Source organism: Vitis vinifera, chromosome 18 (assembly GCF_030704535.1).
Source record: "Vitis vinifera cultivar Pinot Noir 40024 chromosome 18, ASM3070453v1".
Taxonomy (NCBI): Eukaryota; Viridiplantae; Streptophyta; class Magnoliopsida; order Vitales; family Vitaceae; genus Vitis; species Vitis vinifera.
This window is the reverse complement of record NC_081822.1, coordinates 1822773-1848148: the sequence shown is the minus strand read 5'-3', so window position 1 is coordinate 1848148 and position 25376 is coordinate 1822773. Positions and strand designations below refer to the sequence as shown.

The following is a 25376-nucleotide window of genomic DNA, read 5'->3' as shown; positions in this document are numbered from 1 at the left end:
TGGCATGAATCATTTTCCTTCCCCTTTACTGGCAATGATGCTGTTTGGTGATTGGACCCAACAAAGGCCACGCCATCACATTATCCGCACAATAGTTATCAGAAATTGGAGCAGTGGTGATGACGTGTCACAACGTTCAAGTCCATAACCAATCACAAAGACACAAGCCCATCTTTTAAAAAACCAGAAATTTTTTGAAAAATCTAGTATAAATTTAAGAGGGGCAAGGCCCGGCCAAGTAGTGGAGAGGCAATGTGTGGTGGGAATGGCTTGACAAAGATTTTGGGGGCTTGAGGGCCTGTGAACGTGAATTGGAGTCCACATGACCAATACTATGAACCCCAACTCTCCACATCTCTCTCCCTCACCTTCACTGACAGTGAAACTCTGTGTGAAGACAATGGTGGGTTGTCAAAAATGATGAAGGGTAGGAGTTTGGTCTGCTTTCATGGCCTGTCATTGTGCTTTTCCATTCTCACCATCACCGCAGAGGGACTGTTTCTCCATGACCCACACCAGCCTCAAACCTTCCAGAGCATCCAAACCCGTTGTTCTCTCTTCCATTGGCAGCACTAAAGCCTCCTACAATGCCCTGGTTTTTGAGGTTTGTTGCTTCTCTCTCTGTGTTTGGATACTGGCATTTTGATTGGAAAAATTGATGATAGAGAGTAATTTAGAAGCGGGGTTGTTTTAATATGTTGATTTTTGAATCTGGGTGTTGGTTTAGATTGCGGCATTTTGATTTTGTTCAATATTTCCACTCTGCCTAATTATCACATTCACCATTAATTAGCCCTAATATTGAAATTTCTAACACCATTGAATTGTCGTCAATGAGTGAAATCCTAAGGCATTTTGAATGCCATTGACGCATCACAATAGCCATGGACTCAGGACATGGATTATTTCATGCCTTGGGAATTGTAAAAAATGTAAATATGAAATCATCCCTCAATCAGATATTTCTGAGCTTGCCACAATCATTTGATAACATTTTAATGAAGTTGTGTTTGCAAGTTTGCATCTTATTTGTTCCATGTTTGCAAGAATTGAACAAAGGGATAATTCAGTATGATTTCCTATCTGATCCCAATTTGATTGGTATTTTCCGCATAATTTAGAGGGTTCAATTTTTTGCAATATATGTTGTTAGCAGTTTCATTTTGCTTCTTGGAAAATATCAAACATCTGGTAATGGAGAACATAGTGGAACATTTCAATGGTGAAGATGAACAAAAAAAAAACAATGGAGAACTATCTAAAATTTTAGCCTGTAGTTTGATGTATTGAAAAGTTGAACTCAGAAAATGGTTTTTGGGGTTCACCCTATGTTCATGATTGGAACAGGACGCCAAGTTGATTGACATTGTGTTCTCATATTCTTAGAAAGCGATATAAAAGGGCCTCCTGTATTTTTTGGCTTGATGCTTTATGCTCACCCTTTTTGTTGTGCATTATGCCTTAATTAGTGACAATAGCAACACATAAATTAAAGATGGGGGAGTCTGGAACCATATCCAGTTTGTTTCAGTCCTTTTCAAACACTGAGTTGTCCCTTTGCCTTGAACTATCTGAAAATGAGAATAGAAAATGGAAAACCACCATTACAATATGCTCATCTAAGAGTGGAAGGCATGGGCTTATGTTTATAGTTGGGGTACAGCGAAAGTGCATCCAGTTTCTTTAATCCGTCATATGTATATCATGGCAAAATGCAATGAATTCCACCAAGTATGGCATAACTGAAACTGGCCTGAAAGCAAAAATTTCTTCCATTTTCCTTTCTTTTCCTTTTCCTCATGGTCTCCGAAAGCCAGACAGAACCTTATTTTGATGACTAAATGATTTACTCGTGTATCTAAAGCAAGTTCTTATATTTTTTTTTTCATTCTATGGAACAGACTAATTGATTTTAAATGAACAAGTTGTTGAATTTTTTAAGTCCCTAGTCCATTCAATGCTGTGGTCTTCATTTCATTTGTTTATTTTAAATAGCTCAAATTCCAAGTTTTGTTACAAGTTAAGAACCTTTTAATTCTCTGATTTCTCAATTAGGCGACATGCTATTGATATATTCTTACATTCAGGCTGCTAGGCTTTTGGGTCCTCCAGCAAAATTTGACGCTTCAAAGCTGAAAGTTGTGCCCATGGGAGAAGAAATTGATAATTACTCTGGAATCAGCCCAAGAGTATACACCCTCTCCCACTGTGACTTTACAGCTAATCTAACCTTAACCATATCCAATATCATCAGCCTTGATCAGGTGCGGATTCTTTTTAATTACTCCTCCAGCACATAATTAAGCTATCTTCCTGATGTCAACACTACACGCATTCACACAGAAAAGTTTGCTTACTTTGTGTAATAATACCTGATCATGAAAATAATCAAACATTCTGGAAAGATGAGGACTGTCTCAGTGTGTTTGTGTATGGATAGCTGGACAAAAAGAGTGCTATACTCTGGAATACCTGAAATTCTCATTGGATCTTTGCATATTCATGTAATGCAGTTGAAAGGGTGGTACAACAAGGATGATGTGGTTGCTGAGTGGAAGGAAGTAAAGGGGGAAAAGTGTCTTCATGTTCACTGTTATTTGAGTGGCCCAAGCCTCTTTCTTGACTTGGCAGCTGAATTCAGATACCACATATTCTCCAAGGAATTGCCTCTGGTAAGTTCATCTTGTATATGCAGATTGTTTAGTTTGTGTAAGATTGATGATTATGAGTTATGACTATTGAATGAATGATATAGGACTCAATTTTTTTTTCTCTTTTGGTGCATGGTAGGTGCTTAAAGCTGTGTTACATGGGGATTCTGTGTTCTTCAGAGAACATCCAGAGCTAATGGATGCAATAGTTCGGGTCTATTTCCACTCCAGCTCAACTAAGTACAATTGTATGGAATGTTGGGGGCCACTGAAGGATGCTGCACAGGTATAATCTTAATGTTTGTTCATAAAACATACACTTTAGATGCATATATTTTTACATTTTCCCCTGTCCAATATAGAATAACCAATTTTCTTGTGTTAACTATTAACAATATCTGATTAAGCAAAGTTTTTTTATTTCTCTTCAAGTATCTGATCAAATTATTCTAGCATCAACAACTTTGTATCATAATTTCAAGCTTGAAATTTGTTCATGAATTGCATATGGTGAGTGAAATGCTACGCTTCTTTTTCAGGGAAGACAGGGAGATCACACCCATGGTTCGTTAACAGCAAGTAAGGAGGGTTCTCGTCCTCAAAATTGGGGAAACCCGAAATCCATCTTCCAAGCTTTCTTCACGTTCCTTCTTTGAGTTGGGTTGCCAGCAAAATAATCTCGAAGGCAACATTGATCATCAATCTGAAGTACTGCAACTATTGGGTGTCAAGGCCTAAGAAGGATTTAGCTTTCATGAGAAATACACCAGGAGGCCCTTTAATTAATGGGAATCCTCAGAAGCCAGAAATCTCATTTTGCAGAAAAGGAAATGTTTGTTTTAGGAATCATTTGATTCTTTTGCATTCACATTTCTTTGAATGCAATTCTTGTGGTACTGAGTCCATTTGTTCATTCCTTATTGATTTATCAATGGCTGGTGTCTGTTGCTTTGTATATCCTTTTATTTATCAATGGCTCTTGCCTTTCATGCTTTGTGTATATATTTGTGGCTTGTCTGGCATATTATGTGACTATAGATGGGATGAGTCCAATGGCAGCTCTTGACTTGATATGACATAACTCTACTCGTAAACACAATAAGAAATTTGTGGATTTTAGTTCAGGTTACAATGGTCGTCTCTTGTTACTCATCTAACATTTTCATTAAAGATGGTGTCTGAGTTGAGCAAATTTAATAATATTTTTCTCTTTCATATGAACCTAAATAGATATGACAACGTTAGATAGGCCTAAACTACCCTGGGCCTCCGGCACAATCTCAAGGCCTTTATCTCTGGGCCTGAGCGTACATCTCAACATGCAGTCTACAAACACTATGGCACGAGGGACACCCATTTCCCTGGACCACGAGCGAATTCACGGCTGTATGGTCCCGGTTTCTTATTTTCTTTCAGCTTCTTCCATGAAGTTTAGTCATGAAAGAGAAAGGGTCTTGAAGATTGAGATGCTGCCAGCAAAGGAAGCGTGTGGGGTCATGCACGTACGTTAGAATCTCCATGGATGTTTCAGTTGGCTCTTGGAAGCAACGAATTACGACTTGCTGAGTAGGTTGAAGACGATGTGTCCTCAAAACCCCATTACTTTATAACAAATACCAACTCACTTACGCGTATATATGAATACTAATCAAACCTACCTCTTTTTGGAGTCACTAGTCCTCCAATAATCACTTCACACAAATCCTTGAAGTCGATGTCCTTTTACTTTAATTCCCTTTTACTACGTATTATAATAAATCAATTTGGTGAATTCATTTTTGGGTCTTATCAATTTGTCCTAGTTTGCTTGATTGTTGGAGACTTTGAATGAAAAAAGAATACATCCAGAAAAGAATAGCAACCAATGCCGAAATTAGTAAAACATGAATCCAAGTTGAGATAGTGCAGGCGAGAAGGTGGGAAAGGTTCGGGCGTTGTGTGTGGAGTTGACTTATAAAATGGAAGTCTCTAGTCTACTCTTCCCGTCTACAAGAAAATATAAAAACATCATTCTCTGGTGGGCGATCTTGCTTTAAATCACCATCCGTGTGCTGAGCTTGCATGTGGATCACTTCCTTTCATAGCCGGCCGGGGAAAACCAACCGATATTTAAAAATATCGTTGAAAAAAAAAAAATATATAGATTTGATGGAGACTCATGAGGATGGAGGAGGTGGTATTCCAACTTTCCAAGTACACGGGAAAGTAACGCGGACGAGCATCTTTTGGTTGGATTTTTTTCCAAAAACTTGAGACGTTATTATCATTATATTCATGAGAAAGGGGGTATGCATTTGTGGAAGTCATAAAGTTTAAATGAGCATGCTAGCTGTTTTGCAAGTCCTGCTAACCCAATAAATGTTCACGTGTCTTAATAGGTCGGAAAAACAAACTCCTTTTTTTTCATATTTATTTTTACCTAAATCAAATGAATATACCTTTTGCAAGTCCATTCTTTTCTGGGCAAGCTTTTGATCCATGGAAGTCCTTACAGGAACAAAGTAAATGGTAGAATAGCAAAATTCTTGTGGCCGGCTATGGACAGCGACACCATGCACCCGTACTGATAATCTAGCCAAGCTTTGTGTTAGTTAATTACTGGTAGAACATTAATATTCTCTTTATCCAAACTACAAGTTAAAATGGTTTCGGAGGCCAAAGATGATGGCTCGAGCTTCATGCAAACAAATCATATTATATCCTTTAGAATTCACAGCCGCCTTCACACATGAAAAAAAAAAATGGAAAAAAAAAGAGAAGAGGAATATCCAATGAATGGTCTTCTGATCAGATAGATGTGGTTATTATCTATTTAGTTCTTTTACTGTAGTAGCTAGTGTTGCTGGAAAGTGCGTGTATATTTCCATTAATTAGTTCAAAGGATGACTAGAGTAACGTTGATAAAGACTGGAATTATTTTGTAATACAAAGACATAGTGCCAATTAATTTGCATTATGTCTTCGTCAACCTCAACAGTTTTGTCCAGAACAGCTACCTTTCTTAATTACTCCTCCTTTTTCGGTTTATAAATAATTCAGTATTTCATTCATGCATTTGTGCCTCTTTGTTTTCATCACCAATACTCTCCGTTTCCGTTTACCTAGAGTGCTGAAACTGAAGAAATGGAGAAGATAATAGACTGCAACAGGTTCAGAAAGGCCCCACATGGCGTGGAGCTCAAAAGGATCGAAAAGGGCATCACCCCACCAGTCAGGGGAAGCATCAAACGTCAGATATTCACGAGTTTCATTTTTAAGTTTAAACTCATTGCTGGAAGGATAGCTCGTCTTTTTGTTTGCAACTGTGACGAACCCTAGCCTCTGGTCATGAACTTAAGTTTTTCGTTAGCAACTGTGCTATATATCCCAGTTACTACTCTTCTGATGCTGTGTTCTTGTTACTTCAGTTTCATCCTCTTGGAGACCAGGTGCTTAATTATTCAGACAGTGGTGAGCTTTTCTTTGTATATGTTTGCAGAATAGGTGTGTGTCAAGGACCACATATGCTTCTTATCTGCAGTACAATCTCATTCACAAATAGTCTCTTTCGAGCTCGTGTTTCAGCTGTTGGATTTATATAAGGTTGTATTTATTGGACTATAGGCCTAATTCCAATCCTTGTAACACTGCCAATCTTTGTATGCATGTGGAGGGACTGAATTATTGAATTTGGGTTTTATTTCATATCTAAAAATGTATTTAAATTGGGAAAATGGGTTTGAGAATATTGCTAGATCAGTGGAGGTATACTTTTGATGTAACAATTATCAATATAAGATTAGCTAAAAAAAATAGAAGACTTTATTGAATATCCTATTAAATTCTTTTCTTGGTGATATAACCACCCAAATGACATGCAGCATTAGTCAACAGCCAGCAAGGCTATGATTACGTCTCTTGATTTTTCCTTTTCTCTTCTTCCTTCGTTTTCCATCCAAACAAGCGGAGCTGGTACTGACACGAGTACAGGCTTCTTAACTGTAGAACAAGAGACAACTTTGAATGATAGCAGACTCTGTCTGTAACAATAATACATACCATTCACGTCTAGCACTTTCATCGCTTTCTTTTTCTTTTTTGGGAATTTTCTTTTATAGAGATTACACTACATGTTATGGGGTACTCTATCAATAAGGTAAATTAATAAAATATTTAAAATATTTTTTACTTGTGAATTATTTAACAAATTATAATAATGTTTTATTTGGGTTTGTAAGTAAAGAACAGCCATATGGGAGGTGTACTTTTCAATTTTGCACTCATGCAAAATAATTGACCAAATGAAAGATTTTCAATAAATCCAAGGCTAGAGGTTGGGCTTGACAATTATAAAAGCCACCAGACTACTAATTCCAATAGGACAAATTTTAATTATATATCTTTTTTGGAAAAGTTGTGCAAATACAAAAATTAATATTTGGAATGTAAACATTTTCTCTTGTTTTGTTCCCTCGAAAAGGTTCTTTTAAACCTCCAATCTCATTTTATTGAAGATGTTTAGATTCGGACCAAAATCAAATGCGGGGCACACTTTGATAACAAAATATGAAACATCCTGAATAAATGCATATTTTTTTACACTCTGTTTGGATCATGAAAATTTTGAAAAAAATAAGGGTTTTTATTTTTAATAGGAGTGAAATTAATAAGGAAAAAAGGTTTTAAAAAAAAAATTATAACAGCAGCATTGCTGTATTTCAAAATTTACGCTATCAAATAAGAGCTAGCTAGCATCCCAATTATTATAGTTGGCTAGGACCCCTTCGTTTGCTTCAACCGACAAAAAAAACAAAGTCAATGCTTCAATCTTACACAGCTTAGGATGGAGCCCCACAAATTGGACCACCCCCATGTAATAAGACGTGGGCCACTAATCATCATAAATCACTCGAATCGTTGCATATTTCAATATATATGACCCTACAAATTGGATCAATTAATACTTCTAATAATAAAAAGTCACTACAGTCGTGCATGAGTTCAAAAAATACCAGCTTATTAACATGTAGTGGCGCAGGATACTCTAGTTAATCTTGAAGCGTACGTGAATCACTCGCAGCTTCCCTCATGCAGTTGTGCGCACAAAAAAACATAATTGTAGAAGTGGGTACGAAAGTGGCACGAAGGTTCCTTCTCTCACCCATTCCCATCCCCCCCATGTATATATAAATACTCTCCATAAAACAACATTTTCTCATGCAAAGTAACTCTCTGTTAGAACTAGAAGGTTGGTTGGTGTGGACGGTGGAGTGACATATACATATATCATGATGAAGAAGATCATGATGATGGAGGTTGAGAAGACACCGATGACGGTGCTGCGAATTGGGCTGGCCGCAGCTGCGACCGGCGACCATAGGGCCATAGTTCCGGTTAGGGGAGGCATCAAGAGGAGGATACTGGCCCTGTTGTACAAACAATTGAAGATGGGGACGCAGAGTTTCATTCATTATTTTCTCACCAACTCCACCCACAGTCAGTCATCTTCATATATATAAATATCTATTTGCATGCTTAATGATACTATAAGTGCATTCTCATTTCTCTCTTGCTTTTATAAGTTGGTCTGAAGAATGTTGGAGCTGCTGTTTGATTTCCATGTCTGCTGGCTAGCTAGCTAATTAAGTAATCCTCACAAGAGGTCTCTTCTTCTTCTTCTTCGTCTTCCACTATGACATGAAGTATGTAAATAAATGAATTATGTGGGGGTTGGAGATGGTCATGTATCATTGCATAATTAATCTGGGAAGGTGTTCCATGATATCTTTTGATCTCAGCTTATGAATGAAAATACTTCTTAGTTTCATCTTCTGTTATTTTCTTTGTTGTGTCTTTCTGCTGATATATACTGTTGTTCCCATGGTGTAGATCTTTCGGCTTCGTTTGGGTTGCAGAAGTTTGTTGGAGGGAGAGAAACCAAGAATAAATGAGAGGAAAAACAGAAAAAAATTAAAAAGAAAAAAGTTCAATTTTAATACACTTGTTATTCTCTTACTAGATTTTTATACCTATTCTGCATAAACAATGAACATTTGAAAATTTTAAATTTTAAATATTTTCTATAAGTTAAATAAAAAAATTTAAATTCTTTCCATTTTTTCTCCTTTTTCTAGTTCTTTCCCTGATGCAATCATATGATTTTATAAATTAGTCACCCATTCTTTCAAATCTATCTGAAAATTCTAGCTTTAAGATTGGAGCTAAAACAAGGATTCGATGGTAAGGGTATGTTTGACACCTCTTTCCATAATAATTTTTTATTTTTCAAAATAAAAAATCAAGTAAACACATTTAACAACTAAAAACTGTTTTCCCTCTTAAAATGAAAAATATGGTATTTTCACAAAATATCTTTTAATTATTTTTTATTGTTTTCACTTATTTTGTAAAAATTATTTAAAAAAATAATTATACAATCATGTAAAATGCTCACAAATAAAATAATAGATATAAAAATTACTTTTAAAATATATTTAAAAATATTAAAAATAAGTTAAAATTTTATTTAATAAAATATTATAAAATAGTTTTTAAAAACTATTTTTGAAAATAATCACCAAACACGTCCTAATGTGGCTTGTCCCAATGCATGCTAATTTATTTAGTAATTTGAATTAATGATTCTTTCTTTTAAGAAAAAGGTAAAAAAAAAATAAAAAGGTGCAATTTTCATAAAGTTGAAAAGAATCTTATCCTAATATACATATGGTTGGAATTTTCTTGTCCAAAAGTACATAATAAGATGCCCTTATTTTAAATAAATTAAGCAGCACACATATAAATAAAAAAAATCATTGAAAAGGACAAAGTCCTTAGAAGTTCTAAATAATTAACATGGGAATGTATCAAACAAAAGATAAATTTGAGTTAAGTGTTGACAAGAAAAAGTTTAATTACTTAGCAACTTCTTTAAGGATGATTCCAATACCTTTCACTTAAAAAAAGTTTAATTTGAAATCTATGATTTGATAAATAACTTGCATATGATGAAAATTTGTTAGGTTTCTACAGTGTTGAAAAGACAATTTTTATTATCATATCAAAAGTCATCATCCAATCCTAAATCAAAAGACAATTATTTTTATTACTGTTATTGTAAGACTCATCAATTCTTTGATCATTCAAAGAGTCAATACCTAAAAAGTGAAAATAAAAAATAAAAAATGGGTTACTTGGTTAAAAGGGCATTTCAAAACTCAATTTTGAAAATCTAATTATTTATTATTTTTTGACAATATTTTGACAAAAATGTCTTCATTATTTTCTCTTAAAGATAACAATTTCTTTCAAAACTTACATATAAATACTTAAAATAGTTAAAGACATTTATATAAAAAATGAGTTACTTTTCAAATAAAAATATGAAAAATCTTAAATTTACAAATATGAGGATTGTTTCATCATTTTAACCAATTAATTAAAAAAAAAAAAGATAAATGGACCATATTTTTGAAATATGTTTGATAATACAAAATTTAAACCACTTAAAATTAAAAATTATCCAAAAATAGTTGATTTGTTTAGTACAAACTACTAAGTTAACACCATCAATGAATTTTAAAATTTTATAAGTTATTTTTTTTCTTTTTATTAAATAAATAATTTAATAATGATTTTTAGTACTAAAAACTTATTTTAAATTAAAACCCTTTTATTATTAGTTATTTAATATAATAAAATTTAAAATTTCAATATAAAAAACTCTATTGTAATTTATAACAAGCATATGGATTCCATTTTGAGTTGAAATTGAATTTCTTCTAAATGAAACCTTTTGTGGTTAATTGTTTAATACTATAAAATTAAAATTATAAATAGGATTTAATTAATTGATTGGTAAGAACTACTTTAAACACCAGAGGGCTTTGAAAATTTCTTATTTATATTGCCAGAAGGAAAAAAAAAAAGGGTAATGCACCATAAAAGAACTTTTCATCTTTTTTTTTCTATTTTTTTTTCTATTAGTATGCAAATAAACCATTGTGAACGTGATTGCATCATTACATTACCTTTTGGGGTTTTAAAATCATAAATTTCCATTTTAAAGACCGCTCGGCATCTTTTTCCAATACAAAACAATTATTAATAACATTTTTATTGATTGCAACAATAATGAAAAATTTGAAGAGATTGAAATACAATTTTTAATTAGATTTATATATTTAATTTTCATAAGTAATTTGTAAAAAAACAATGATTTATGTTAGTTTGAAAATGCTTTTTATTTTTTTTATTTTTAAAAATAGGAAATAATAATAATTTTTTTATATAAAATATAGTAATTCTTATAAAAAAGAAAAATCATCATATTTTTATAAAAATTATAATTATTACTACTTTTCAATGTTTTAAAAAATCAGATCAGCTGATCAAACCATTGACTACACCTTGATCTGATTTAGTTCAAACCTGGTTTGGTTTATTTGAATTTGCTAAAAATGGTAAAAGTAAAAAGTAAAATATGTATATTATTTTAAAAATTCAATATAACATAAAATAACTTTATATATATATTTATTAAAATAATTTTTAATTTTAATAAAATATAAATAATATATTTATGACATCATTGGTTCAATCATCGGATCAACCATTGAGCAATAAGAACCATAAAGCAATAAGCCATAAATTTAATAACCATTCCGATTTTTAAAATATTGCTATTTTTAAACAAAAAAGAGTGCATCCAAATACCTTAATAATTGATTTTAAACTTTTTTTTCCTTAGTTTCTTGAATTATTTAAGATTTTTATTTTTGTTACAACTAATTTATTTTAATTATTTTTAAAATACCATGCATATAATATTTTATATTAATTGATACTTTTATTAATTAAGATATCATGCATATAATATTTAAAATATGTGGCTTCATGAATATAAAATAAAATTTGTAAAATAAATCATTTTCATACTTTAATAATTGCATTATCCTAAGATGACACCAAACATATTTTAGCTACATAAATTCAACACAATTTTCAACATGTTCCTTCTATTCCAAGTTGCATATTTACAAACATTATATTTTTAAAAGGTGTGAATATGAAATATAAAATATAATGTCTGAAAATACACAACTGATTCGTCTCCTAAGTTCCTAACTAAAGGTAAATATAGGTTTGATAGAGAGAAATACAAATCTGGTGAAGAAAAGAAAAGAAAAGAAAAGAAAAGAAAGGAAAGGAAAAGAAAAGAAAAGAAAAGGTGAAAATAATGAAAGGAAGGTCCAACAATTCAAACAGAAACCTCAACCAGGCGCTATTTAATAATCAAACACAACACATATAATACACCCATAAACTCCTATTTATACCAATATGGGGTTCACCAACAACTCCTCTCAGGCTCAGCGCCACAAGCAAATGAATGGTGGAAGATGAACAGAAATATGTCCCAAATCTCGAAAGGTAACCTGCAGAGTGCTAAGCAGCATGGGCAAACCCTAAAACCAAATTCCCCATCCATGTTTATTCAATAACAACTAGTCTCATGATCTGATGTAAATCCGGAGGAACTAACAGTATTCATAAAACTGTACCACCATATATAATCCATGCTCGCCACACAAACCGCCCACTCAAAATGATCTATTGGGCTTGGATGATGAAGAAGACTTGGCTTTTGCAAAATCAACCAGATCTTTGAACAGGGCATCCTCCTGCTTCACTTGTTTCGTGGTGGACGAGGAGTTAATTGACAGATTCTGGGTCTGTCCCACTAAACTGTCAGAGGAGGATCCACTACTTGAATATGGGCTTCCCAGAGAAGCATGTTGTTGCTCAAAGAACTGTTGTCTCTGGTTATACTTGGAAGGTGGGGGGGGAATGCTGTTCGGAGAGGGGGCATCCCAAGGAGCAGAGGGTAGTGGATCGGCAGATTTTGACATTGGAGCTGGTTCATCATACACGGGATGTGCAGTGAACATGGGTGATGCAGTAGGATTTATGAAATGAGAGGGGGGGGATGAGGAAGATAATGCTGGCGTCCATGGAGAGGTGGAGTTTGTACTGTTAGAATGCGATGGGACAGCATAGGGCGTGGGTTCTGATGTTTCAGGGGATCTTTCAGGCTTAGACTTATAGACATCACCACTGAGATAATCAATCATGCTGGAATCTGCACTAGTTGGCTTCTTTGATGAGGGCGGAGGAGGAATAAGTGGGCTGACTCGCAGTGGTTCAGGCTTTGCATTGGCTGATTTCCTGCCCTGTGACCTGTAATAACATCATCACATGAACTTGTTAGTAAGAGAGACACAGGGGGAGAGAGAGAGAGAGAGACATTAGACCTGTGAATTTGTCAAACGTGACAAGATACTCGAAGAACTGCAAATTTATCAAACATGATGAGATAAAAAAGCATCCCCTTATTTGTAGCAGTAGCACAATTTGAAGATCACCATTAAAGTTGAGAAAACAGTGGATTCAATATACAACAGTTTAAACATTCATTCATTTTCAAATATTTTTGTGTTTCTTGAGTGATAAGGTCTAGAAACCTTAATGCTTTTCTATTACATGGTTTTCCAATCCCATCAGATTCCATGAATCCATCATAACTTTTGAAGTGAGCCAGGTTTCAAACTTGAATTGACATAAACTTCAAAAAATAAATTCCATTTCAGGAATGACTAAGCTGAAGTTCAAAGTTCATGAAATCCTAGAATAACAGGAAACTAAGTAATAAAGACTGATGAATGTTGTGTTCGAAACAGATGGATCAATTCTCTAATAATGTAAACATGCTTTATATTCATTCATGTTTAGAAACACTTCTGATCTAAGTAACTGATTTCATATTTTATTTTTGAGTGTAAGTTTAATCCTGTGAATGCTCAAGAGAAATTAATTCAGCCATCAATATCCCATTCAGCCAGCTGCACCAAGGTTGTATCTTCTGTTAAAACATGCATCTTCAGATATTTTGGGCAGCTCAGATACCCATGGAAATTAACTGTAACTCCACTGTCACTAACCTAACCTTTGAATGTATAAACTATCATTCAGAAATGCAGTCGTGATAAATGTCAGGTTTATCACCATCACTGATGTATTCAGCACGTTCTAGATGGATTTGTCCTCATCAATATAGAATACTTCAACCTTTACCAAGCACTTCCTCACACTTAGGTCTTCATGTTAGCATGTTACATACCAAAACAATATACACTCTCAATATCATCCAATGAAATACTAGGCCCCCAAGAATGCCTATCTTCTGCTTTTACCTTTTCCAGTCTTCAAAACCTTATATACTTGAAATGTCTACTGATTGCCCAATAATGTAATCCAGAAAAGCAGGATCACTATTATTTCATTTTACAAAATTACAAAATTAGTATAAAAGGGGAATACTGGTAATATCATATACTAGAAACACCCACCTTTCAACAAGACAACCCAAATTTTATATGCAAGCAAGGTCAGATGAAAATCCATTTTGTTTGATGATTTAAAAACATTTGTTCTTCAGGATGATTCTGGCAGAAGTGCCAAATCTTCATATCATCAAATTGTGTCATAACAACAATTGAATTTCACAGACAAAACCTCCCCTATACTTCCTTGATAAAGTAATTCAATGGTGATCAGAGAATGCAAAATTCAGAAACTCAAGAGCTACACTGCAGTCATTTATTCGCATGTAGTAAATGTGACCATAGTGTCACAAGCTGATTCAAATAAGCCTCCTCATGGCCTTATATAGAGTCAGGAAGCCTCTGGAGACTCCTAGAGTGGGAAGAGTGTGGAAGGTTCTAGAGAAGCCTGGAGGAATTCACACAATTCTACACTATGGTAGAAGGCATGAGAGGAGTCTAGGGCTTTCTAGAGAATTCCAGAAGTCTCTTGTATATACTTGTACATAGGCTTGTACCTAGAATGATGTAGGACATTCTAGAATATACTTGAATTGTAAGAAACCCTCCAAGGTTCCAGAGAGTTCCCTTGGTGCCTATAAATAGGTGAGGGCCTCATTTGGCCAAGACACCAAGCAAGTGAGCTTTCAAGCACTTGTAAAGGCTTCTTTGAGTAATAAAGAGCTTCCATTCTTTAAGGAGTTGCCTACTAAGCTTCTTAAGTTTTCGAGTCGCGAGTGTCTTAGCCGAGCAAGCTAAGCATTGGGGGAGCAAGGCTGACTTAGTAAGATCAAGCGTCTTGACTTGCCTAAGTGTCATACGAGCTTAGTGAACGACTAAGTCCGTGACAATAGTCATACATACATAAATTGTAAGCTTAGTGGAAATAAAAAATGATAAGCCAATGGAAGAGAATACAATGAAAAATTGAAAGGAAGAGAAAAATTAAATCTAATAAAATAACAGTCACCTGTGGGCTAACTGGGCAAAATCATCTTCTGATTCATCATCCTCATGAGTCACGTTCACAAGTACAGGAGCAGAAGATTCTGTTGTTCCTACTGCCACAGCAGGAGCACCTTTAGCTATATCATCATGCTTGCGCAACACACGCTGCAAGTTATCATTCAATGCCAATCCCTGACATAGAAGTTCCTCATCTCTAAAGAAAAGCAACCACCTTATCAGTATCATCAATTCAAGTTCAAAATAAAGAAAGACTGCAAAGGGAAAAGAAAAAAAAAGAAAGAAAGAAAAAAAAGAGTAAAATCGTACACAGTATCATTCACAAGAAGCATGACACGCTTTTGGTAATTGCGGCACTGGTCAACAAGGTCAACAATCACTTCGTCCTTCACACTCTGCCAAGATATGAAGAAAGAATTCAATGTAATTAATCACTAGGCTAAATAAATTTTATCTTGGAGAAATAAGACTCCAATAAGAGGAGAGGTTTGAAACATGTCTAAACTAGCATTTTCAAAATCCATATGTCATGGTCTATAAAGGTTTAGGTAAGGAGTTCTTCGACTTCTATTCTGTCCATTCTTCTGAATACATGTTTCATGTTTCATGTTTCATATTTTCTTCTTAATACCTGTTCATTTTTCTTATTTTCTTTAAAGCCATATGGTGCAAGCAACTTGTCTAAGTTCAGAATGGAACTGGCTACATGAAGCTGTTTCATGATCCTTTAAATGGGACAGAAGACAAAATAACTACCTCTGGCTTCCGTGGATCCACAGCACCAAGCATTTCCATTAATACATCTGCGAGTCCCTGAGCATTTTGCATCTCTAGCAAGCTGCATTAAAAAATTGAAATTTGGTTTGGTGACACTTATATATTGATTGACCATTGAATTTACATTTGCTAGGGGTAGAGCAAGCATATAGAACACACAAAATAACAGCAAAAGAGAACATGCATCATTTAAAGGGAGCCCATAGAGAAACATATGAAGGGGAAGCCAACTAAATGTGAGTACTTGAAGCTGGAAGAACATTTCTGAGCAGGGCAGGAAACAAATAGGATACACAACATTTTTCATAACAGTACCTGAGGCCAGAAGAATCAGACTGAAGAGAGGCTTGAACAGCTGCATCATCGTAGACTGAAGTAGGGTGAATTATTGGCTGGGTTTGGGGTGGAGTAAACAATGGGACACTGTTCTCTGCTCGGGGTGGAAATTCTACTCCAGCCGACTGTCAATTATCAGACTAGGTAATCAAATTTCATTTCCAAAAAATCATAGAGAACATACAGTAACATACGTGTTGTCCAATAATTTTTTGGAATAAATATGTATTGCATGAATATAGCAGTTAAGAAATTTCATCAAAAAAAAATTAGAAATTGGAATAGCCATTCAAGACCCAGGATATAAATGTCCATCATGGTTCTCTCTCTTTCTTTTTTATTTTTTTATTTTTATGAACCACACATGAAGGCAGGTGAAGGTAGTGTTAAAGCTCCATGAAAAACTAGAATCCAGGTCAGGAGCACAACCCAAGACGCGCTTAACCATCTGAGCCATAAAAAGAGAAGAAATGTACTGAAATACCACACTATGAATGCAAATTGACAGAACTTGCAGTGAGTGACACTGTCAAAAGAAAACATATGCAAGTTCAGAGATAACTTATTAAAATAGAATCCGAAGACATAAAAAGTGGACCAGCCAAAAAAATTAAATGCCAAAAGGATTTTGCAATAACACAATTAAGAATGCCTGGCTCATAGCGAAGGACAAGGCAATGAGTCAGGAACCCTAGTAAGATTTCATTACCCAGTCAGCATTTCATCACTTCCTTTATTAATACAACAGACACATGTTTATATTGTCAGAAAAGATTAATCAGAATGTCCTATACAAACTAGTAACTTAATCGTTGAGTATCAAATCACACTCCTTATTGCCATCTGTAAATAGTCATAGAACCAGAACAAGAATCAGTGAACTTTATCCAACATTACAACTGAATGGGATTTGTTTCATCGATTGAAATACTATCTGCAACACCAACCTGAAATAGAATAAAACCAGACGACTCTACACACAACACACACACACACACCAACAGGGAGATTTAACCTGAAAGACCCAGCACTGTGCCACAACAGCCAACAGAACTTACCCACCAAATTCAAAACTATACAACCACATTGCACACATACAGTGAGCATTATGCATTATCTTCATTTATTTCCCCAGTATTTGTGTTTTACCTTCAGGTACAACAAATGGATGACTCCCTTCCAAACATAGAAATATTATTGTAGAGTAGTTCTCAATAGAAACAGATGTTAACTAAACAAGAGGAAAAAAAGTAAGATAATCAAAGAAATTACCGTCAGTTCATTATATGCAGCATAGTATTGGGGATATCTTCCCCTAGGTCCCCCAAAAGCTTCTTGCCACGTATCTATCAAAATTAGAATCTTTTCCCTTACATTCAAGTCTGGCTGCAGATTTGAACATAGATAAAAATAAACTAATATGAGAATGAAAACAACAAGCCATGATATATATATATATACATAAAACAAGCCAGGATGAAATTAGGCACCTTCTTCTTTACTATTTTGACCATCTCATGTAAGATATCACGCTCAACAATCTGCTGAAACACATTCTCCCCGCAATTTTTGCTGAGAGTCTCCAATACCTATATTAGAAAATTCCAAAATAGAACAACTTAAGACAGCAATTATTCTCTGTATCTGCAAATGGTAAGATAACAACATGGAATATGTACAATTGAAATGCTAAAAAGTCAAAAACAAGGGGAAAAAACAACATGAAAACAGACAATAATCCAGCTATTGTCAGTACAATTGATTTGGTCTTAGCAACAAGAAAGCTAGAACAGAGAGAAAACCATAAGGCCAACTTTGATGCAGTACATTTTAAAAATTTTACACAATTCTCAGACAATTCTTAGATTAAGTATTTTACACAGTTCTTAGATTTATTTTCAGTACAATGTTTTCTTCAAAATTTAAGGACCATATTGAGATGTTCATGAAGTCCACAATTACAAAAATCATGAAAGCCATGCATAACATGGGTTCAGTCATCGTTTCATCAACTAAGTGAATTACAACAAACAGTTGACAAGAAGCAAGTAAGAATGCATACAAGGCTAATACTTTTAAATTCCCTTTAAACTTTTTTTCTTTTATTTATTTTGCATGATAAATCCTTGTTTCTCAAATAGGGCTAAATCTGGCCTCTGAATGACACACCAAAAGGGGCCTATGAAGGAGGGAAAGAAACAGTTCATGTAAAAAAGAACAATAAATAGGCCTGGGAGTGACAACTTAAGTGCAAAGGAAAATAGCCTTTATAAGTAGAATGAATGCAACTAGATGTATTGGTCCCTAAATCTCTGTTTAACTAAACCCAATGTAAGCCGTCATAGATGCAAAGCAACTACCTTGCCATTCTCAAGTCCCATTTTAGACACAAGGTGAACCTCAAGAAATGAGGAATTTGCTTCATGAGTGCCTGGCACCTAGAAGCATGAGCCTACTTAAGAGAGCCTACTTAAGAGTAAAGACGAACCCTTCTTAAGGTGTAAACCTAAAAGCATCTGGATGATTTACAGGTCAAGTATGACTTCTCAAAGGTTTGGCATGAGTTAAGTAAGTATCATGAAAAGCAAGACAGCAAATGAAGCAACACATTGACAAATATCTTTTAACAGGTGTTGATATTAATATTTGTGCTCCAAGATCGCTTTCTTTGTTTGGAAAGCAATGTGAGAGAGAATTCTTACAACTAATTAATTTATGAGGAGCAGGGTTCTTGTCAAGTTTGTGGTCTTTCTTCTTTTCTATTTTTGGCATTTCTTTGATTTTTCCCTAAGGACACCATGCCTAGATTATTTATAAGCAATCAAAGAATATATTGGAATAGCGCCAATAAAAGGGGGCGCACCCTAAGTATATAGGAAGTATACACAAAAAACAAAATAAAAAATACCAATTTGTATCTACAAAATAATCAGCCTCAAACCAAGCTATCTGCAGCTAAGGCTATCTATGAAGGTCAACAATGACAAGTTTCCCGCATCTAACGAAGATTTCGACCAAGGGAATTAATGGAACTCTCCTTTAAACTCTGATCTGCAAATTCTTCTCCCTTAAGATTCTGTGATTTCACTCTTTCCAAATGCACCAAAACAAGCAAAGGGGTGTCGTTTGCCAAACAAGCATAGCAATTATGTCAAGAAAGTGGGAAGTGTATCCCTTTGAGCTTGTTTTGGTGAGTTCAGGAAGAGCTGAAAACTTTCAATGGTGTGTAATGCTCAGATATGGACTATAAAGTTTTTCCTCTTAAACTTATGTTTGCTTGGGTGAGGATCCCTCTAGAGGTCACTAATTTTATCTTTCTTATATTTATTAATCATAGGAGTAAAGGTTATCTGTTATTAATTTTTTTTCTATATTTCTTTTGTTAATAGTGTTACTTACATCTTCTAGTGTATCTAGGTTGCACCCCCTCTTGGCTCAGGAATTCTTAATTTGCCTATAAAGTCGTGTTTGATGTCATGCTTACTTAAACTTCCTTTGATGCTTGTTACTGATAAACAATTGCATAGATTGTCTGAATTGTGGCTTGAGTGTGTTCTCAACATGCTATGCCCTTATACTTACTCATATGGATCCCAAACTATTTAAGGAAGCTCAATTATCAGAGGCAGAGCTTGATGTTCTCTGCTATTTTTGAATGGTTAGCATAATGCAGTTTCAGCATGAAGAAATATAAATCAACTCTCATGCATGAAGAAAACATCATTTCTGTAGTAAGCATGTCAGAGATGAAAACATTGTTATGTTAAGCACATATTCACCAACCGATCACTGGTAACATAAATCAACTCTCGTGCTCAATAGTGAACATTAAGATGGTTTATTAAAAGAATAATGCTTTAAATGTGTCAGAAAATAATGTTAGATGGTTGTTATGCTATTGCAATGTTATACGATTAGTAGTCAGAAGGTTCATCTTGTGTGGGCTTGAAATGAGGGAATGATGCAAAACTAATTTTAATATCCAACCTATCCAAAAGAGTGATTACGTATTTGGCTAATAGAAGTTCCTTATAATGCATCTTCAGACCTGTCACCTGCTTAATACCTTACTAGATGTAAGGATTCCAACCATTTTTACTGTAAACACACTTAAAAAATAAGGATTCTAGTTATATTCAACATTTTAACACATTATATAGGTGGTTAGACATCAACAGAACAAAAGGAGTGGAAGAAGTGTGATGACAACCCAAGTTAGTATGAGTAGAATTGTATTACAATTAGAATACAAAATAAGGAAGTTGTATGATAAAATTCCAAAATTATGTTTTCATTTACTATCAATTTTATTGTCCTCTCTATTTTCCATGACTTCTTTTAAGACATGATGACCAACTAGAGTCTTGTCATATACACCATTTAATATGTTAACATTGAGCAAACCTCACAAGTTATAAGAAAAACATGCATATTGAAAAATCAAGTGCTATTATAATATGTTTTATTATACAATCATGATTAATAAGAACAAGAACAACATCCATATCTAGGGAGTGTAGAAGAAAAGAGAAATACTCACAAACAGAGCAAGAAGTTGTATCTTAGGATTTTTACTCCCCAGGCGCTTCTTGAGTATCTTCAGGGCATCCTTTGCTTGCCTGCAATTTCAATCCAATTCATGGACAAGGAGAACATAAAGTATTGAAATCAATACAATGCAGTTGAGATGGAGGGGAAACAAAATAGGAGTGAGACCTTTAGAAAAATAGAATCCAAAACATGTTACTTCCAGTACCAAAAATGAACACAAACACTTGAAACAACCACAGGTGATTAACAAATAAAAGATGAAAGGCTTCTGGAGAGGGTTAAATGCCTTCAGAAACAGCAAGCTAAGAATCATCAGAGACAAGTGTCCCTAACTCCTCTGACTGAAGGTCTAACCGACAAACCAATTCCTTCATGTTTCAGATTATAACCATGATTGGCCAGCCACTCAGCTTCCTGATATATAGGCTTGTGGAGAGGGTTAAATGCCTTTAGCAACAAAAGGCTACAAAATCATCAGAGACAAGTGTCCCTAACTCCTCCAACCAATGGTCCAACTGACAAACCGATTCCTTCATGTTTCAGACTGTAGCCACAATTGGCCAGCCACCGGCTGCCGGATATGCCTCTATATATGTTAAAATTGGAAGTGTGTGAGCAATTTTTCGATAAATCAATCAATAGCATATTTGCCCTCTGAAACAAAAACAATGATTTGAGGACCACTGCAGTTTCTGCAGACCTTGAAACCTGACTAATGTATAATGCGTATACTCTTGGTTTCAGTATATCATTCAAAAGAATGAGCACCACACGATGTTCATAAATTCAACTAAAAAAAATATTGGCAACTACCTTATCATGAAATTGTAAATCTGACATCAATGTCAGCAAATAACTGGCTATTCTGCTGTTTAAGGTTAAGATTCTCATAAAAGATACAAATGCACAACTAGCTATTGTACTGTTTTAATTTATGATTGATATGAAAAAATACAAATCCACTCACCAGAAGATGGCAACTTCAGAAACCAGGTTATGAAGAGCCATTTAACGATCCAAATTCAAATTCTTAAACTGTGGTGGTTACAGACCATTGATATACTATTTAAGGCAGCAGAAACATATCCATCATGATTAAGAAAGCATGAGAGCAAGATGTTACAAATTTGGGACCCCGAAACACATTTGTTGGCTATCATTAGCTTAGAAATAATCAGGTGAATGAATGTAGTCAATGCTAGAATATAACAAACGACATTGATTCTGATGAATGTCTAATGATTTAAGAAATTAATTCATCCATATGAGGAAAAAGTTAAGAGAGTTAACAATAACTAGAACAGATTACACAATTAAAGTGAAAGGACTCAATATCTGAGGACAAAGAGGGATGGCATCCTTGGATGAACCTCAGAGTGATGATTTGCAGTGTTGTTAGCACGGATATGCAAGCAGGACATTGACCGTTATGTACATGTACAACTAGAAACTTGTTGGGAAAAACTAGAAATCGGTTGCTTTGATTTACATCATTTTAATTTTTACAAAGTCTATTATGGCTGACAAATCCCATCTAGCATGTGCAGCACAGTCAAACTATTCATAAAAAGTCCCCCTGAAACTTGTAAGCATTGTCAACTGTAAAGCAGGCAATTCAGTCCAAAAGAATACTCAATTATACTAACAAAACTAATATTTAAAGGAATTCCCAACTATTTAACCCGCACTATTTAAAAATAAATAAATAAAAAATAGCTGGTAAAGCAAAAGTATGATACCCAGGATCCATGTTAATGATATCACATAGCTCGATGTTTATTGCCCAGTCTGGACCAATCAACATATCACTCGTTGCCCTTTCAACACATGCTGCTGCATTATTAGCCATCTCTATCTGCCCCTTTTCCTAAAGCCCCCACTGTTGATTTTCCTAAAAGCACAACCACACCACAAAATCAATCCCAAATAATTCAGTGATAAGAACTGAAAAATAAAATATCCCAAAAACAAAAAAACAATATCAATATTAAGGACCAGTTAGCGGATTATTACTAGTCAACTTTCTCAAATTACTACCCTAAAATAACCCAATTAATTGTCACAAGCTCATCAACCCAAAAAGGTTTCATGGAGTTGGGGCTTGAAATGTGAATAGGAATCCCATTTCGAATTCAACCGCTCGATTGCTTTGAAGACCAATTGGTTTGAAACAAAACTGGAATCCCATTGACCAAACCTCGATAAAAACAAGAATTTTCAATTTCCAGAACTGAAATGCCAAATCAACCCAATTCAGCCCAAACAAACATAGCCTCAAAAAAGTCAGCAATAAAACCCCAATCCAGCAGAATTTTTACAAGAAATGGCAAAAGTAAAATCATTGGGAAAACAACAATAACAAATTAGAAACAAATAGATGCAAACATCTCCAATCGAACAAAAACCCCACAAGAATTCCAACCCAACAACCCCAAGAATCATAAAAAAAAAAAAAAAAAGTAATCAAAAGCAAAGGAACTCGGAATACCCAATTGGCAGATTTTGATCCTGTAAGAGGAGAAAAAAAAACCCCTAGAACCCCAAGTTCGATCAAAAAGAAAAAGAAGAATCAGAAGGGAAATCCTGAAGACTATGGTCAGGAAGGATCTTAAGGAAGCTTACCTGTCAAACCCACGCTATACAAATAGAATCAACCCGATGAGTATATGTGGCCAAACTATATATCAATGGGGAAAGACATTTTGTGAGAGCAGACCCTTTTAATTTTTTTTCTTTTTTTTTTGGTTGATTTGTTTTATGGTTGGTTTGGGGCACTCTCTTTTCCTTTTTAGATGACAATTAACTTGGACTTTTATTTTCCATCTGTGTCCTTTTGTTTTCAATTTTTCTTGGAACCTTCTGAAAGGCTAAACTCACTGCAGGTGATGGAAACTTTCCGCGACAGATCAATTAAACCAAACAAAGATGGCCACTATTGGTTCGTCACCGTGGTTTCAAATTGGGTACTGTACTCTGCCGTTTTATTTCGTTTCCCGTTTTGACTTTTCTTCCTTTGAGGGGAAAAAACTTGGGCCGTAAACGCGTTTTGGACGGCGGACCAAGGCCCACCAATGGTGTGTAAGCAGGCGGCCTGACTATTGGGCCAAAATGTAGAAGTCAACGAATCATTTAGGGTTCTAGGTTGACTGGGTCCGACCCATTTGTCAGTGGTCATAAAAATTGAACTTTGACCCATTGGAATATAGGGAAGATGTTTAGACTAGTAGATTAGAGAATTGGTACAACATTATCCCATCCCAATTAAATTATATAATAATAATGATTTCATCATCTTCGAAAATTTTCAATTCTTAAATTGCTATTCAAACGGGTCCAATAGTTGTAATTTATGGGTCATGAATAGGGGTAAGACCAAAATAAATTATTTGATAAATGTTAATCAATAAATACTCTTGGAATTGAGAATCTTAGACAATATAAACTATTAAAAAAGGCGTTGGGTGGCATGGATTTTATAAAAAGACAAATGATTCCTTTGGGATTAGAATTCATGCAGAGAGAGATAAATAAATAAATGGAGGGGCCTCAAAAAATTAGGAAAAATGTTTTATAAATAAAAGTATATCAAAAAATTTATAAAAAAAATATATGTTTTCATTGGTAAAAGTAATTACAAAATATATAAAAATAATTAAAAAATAATTCAAGTTTTATACGTTCACGAGTTAAAGGTAGTATTTAGAATGATCAAAACTAATATTTATATCATTAAAAAGTAATATATGAATGATTAAAAAATAATATATTTGATAAAATAAAATAAAATATTAATTATTAATAAATAACTACTTAAAATTTATATTTTATAAACTTGATTTCTCTTTTATAAATTTTTTATATCAATATATGAAAATATACTTTTCCCCTTCTTATATTAATTTTTTTCTTATCAACAAAAATTTTAAAAAAAAATATTTATTTTTGAAATATTTATACACTCATTTGAAATATTTTTTAAACAATTATTATTTTATATGATACAATATTAAAAAAAACAACCAAAATATATTTTTTATTTACATCTAAACAAGAAGTGTCGGTCCAATTATTTTCAATTTCTTCATATTTATATAATTATTTTATAAAATAACCCCTAAAAAATAAGTTAAAACAACTAGAAATATTTTTAAAAACATCATAATAATTTCTAAAAAATTCTACAAAATATACTTTTAAATATAAAAAACAATTTCCAAACAAACTCTAAGTACTTCTTAAAATGATCCAAATACAACACTATAAACTAAAAATATTTAACTAAAGAAGGCCTTGTAATTCAAATTCAACACAGTATACTCTTAGGCCCTAAAAGGGAAAATTCTTTTGAGATGGTGAGAATTAAATCAAAGTCACACATATGGAGGTCAAAAAAAAGTTTGTTTTTTTTTAAGAGTCAAAGTATGGAATCATTTCTCTGCTTTCTTACTCAAACCATTGTCCATGGAGCGGGCTAAGTTAAAAAAATTCTTCATTTCAGTTGCGTAGCTACCCCATGATGCAATCGTTGAATATAAAGCTGAGGCCAAAATTGATCTATTCTTCTAGTTCTCAACCTCCGGTAACCACTTCACGCCTTTCTTTCTTGTTGCATTGTTTTAATTGATTTTTGTTGAAACTAAATACCTAATTTTCCCTTAACCTCCAAGATGTTGAAACAACTCATCTACTTTTCAAAACCAATTCTTGGAAAACCAATTTAGGTTTAAGAAAATCT

General features: G+C 34.0%; 2 protein-coding genes across 3 annotated transcripts; one reads left to right on the top strand and one right to left on the bottom strand.

Annotated features, from left to right (window-relative positions):
• The first annotated feature begins 234 nt into the window (after positions 1-234).
• Positions 235-3722, top strand: LOC100252353 (magnesium dechelatase SGRL, chloroplastic). Its single transcript, XM_002284691.5, has 5 exons — positions 235-604; positions 2088-2264; positions 2514-2672; positions 2791-2937; positions 3191-3722. Exons 1-5 carry the CDS (start codon positions 449-451, stop codon positions 3305-3307), a joined length of 756 nt encoding a protein of 251 aa, XP_002284727.1. The 5' UTR covers positions 235-448; the 3' UTR covers positions 3308-3722.
• An 8166-nt stretch (positions 3723-11888) lies between these two features.
• Positions 11889-23454, bottom strand: LOC100260765 (TOM1-like protein 4). Of its 2 annotated transcripts, none has more exons than XM_002285858.4 (10): positions 23264-23454; positions 22381-22532; positions 20631-20709; positions 17581-17679; positions 17363-17476; positions 16070-16215; positions 15734-15815; positions 15287-15372; positions 14982-15173; positions 11889-12869 (listed from the first exon to the last, which is right to left on the bottom strand). In XM_002285858.4, the coding sequence occupies exons 2-10, from the start codon at positions 22488-22490 to the stop codon at positions 12233-12235; spliced, it is 1545 nt and encodes a 514-aa protein (XP_002285894.1). In that variant the 5' UTR covers positions 22491-22532; positions 23264-23454; the 3' UTR covers positions 11889-12232. The 2 variants fall into 2 exon arrangements, with proteins under 2 accessions (XP_002285894.1, XP_010664147.1); XM_010665845.3 differs by having other exon boundaries at positions 23130-23398.
• Positions 23455-25376: the final 1922 nt, after the last annotated feature.

Coding starts and splice junctions, on each gene's coding strand:
- LOC100260765 (XM_002285858.4), bottom strand. CDS start 22,490: ATGGCTAATAATGCAGCAGCATGTGTTGAAAGGGCAACGAGTGATATG. Junction 20,710..22,380: donor ATCATTAACATGGATCCTGG/GTATCATACTTT, acceptor TTGAAATTGCAG/GCAAGCAAAGGATGCCCTGA. Junction 16,216..17,362: donor CTGCATATAATGAACTGACG/GTAATTTCTTTG, acceptor GATAATTGACAG/TCGGCTGGAGTAGAATTTCC.
- LOC100252353 (XM_002284691.5), top strand. CDS start 449: ATGGCCTGTCATTGTGCTTTTCCATTCTCACCATCACCGCAGAGGGAC. Junction 605..2,087: donor ACAATGCCCTGGTTTTTGAG/GTTTGTTGCTTC, acceptor TCTTACATTCAG/GCTGCTAGGCTTTTGGGTCC. Junction 2,673..2,790: donor TCTCCAAGGAATTGCCTCTG/GTAAGTTCATCT, acceptor GGTGCATGGTAG/GTGCTTAAAGCTGTGTTACA.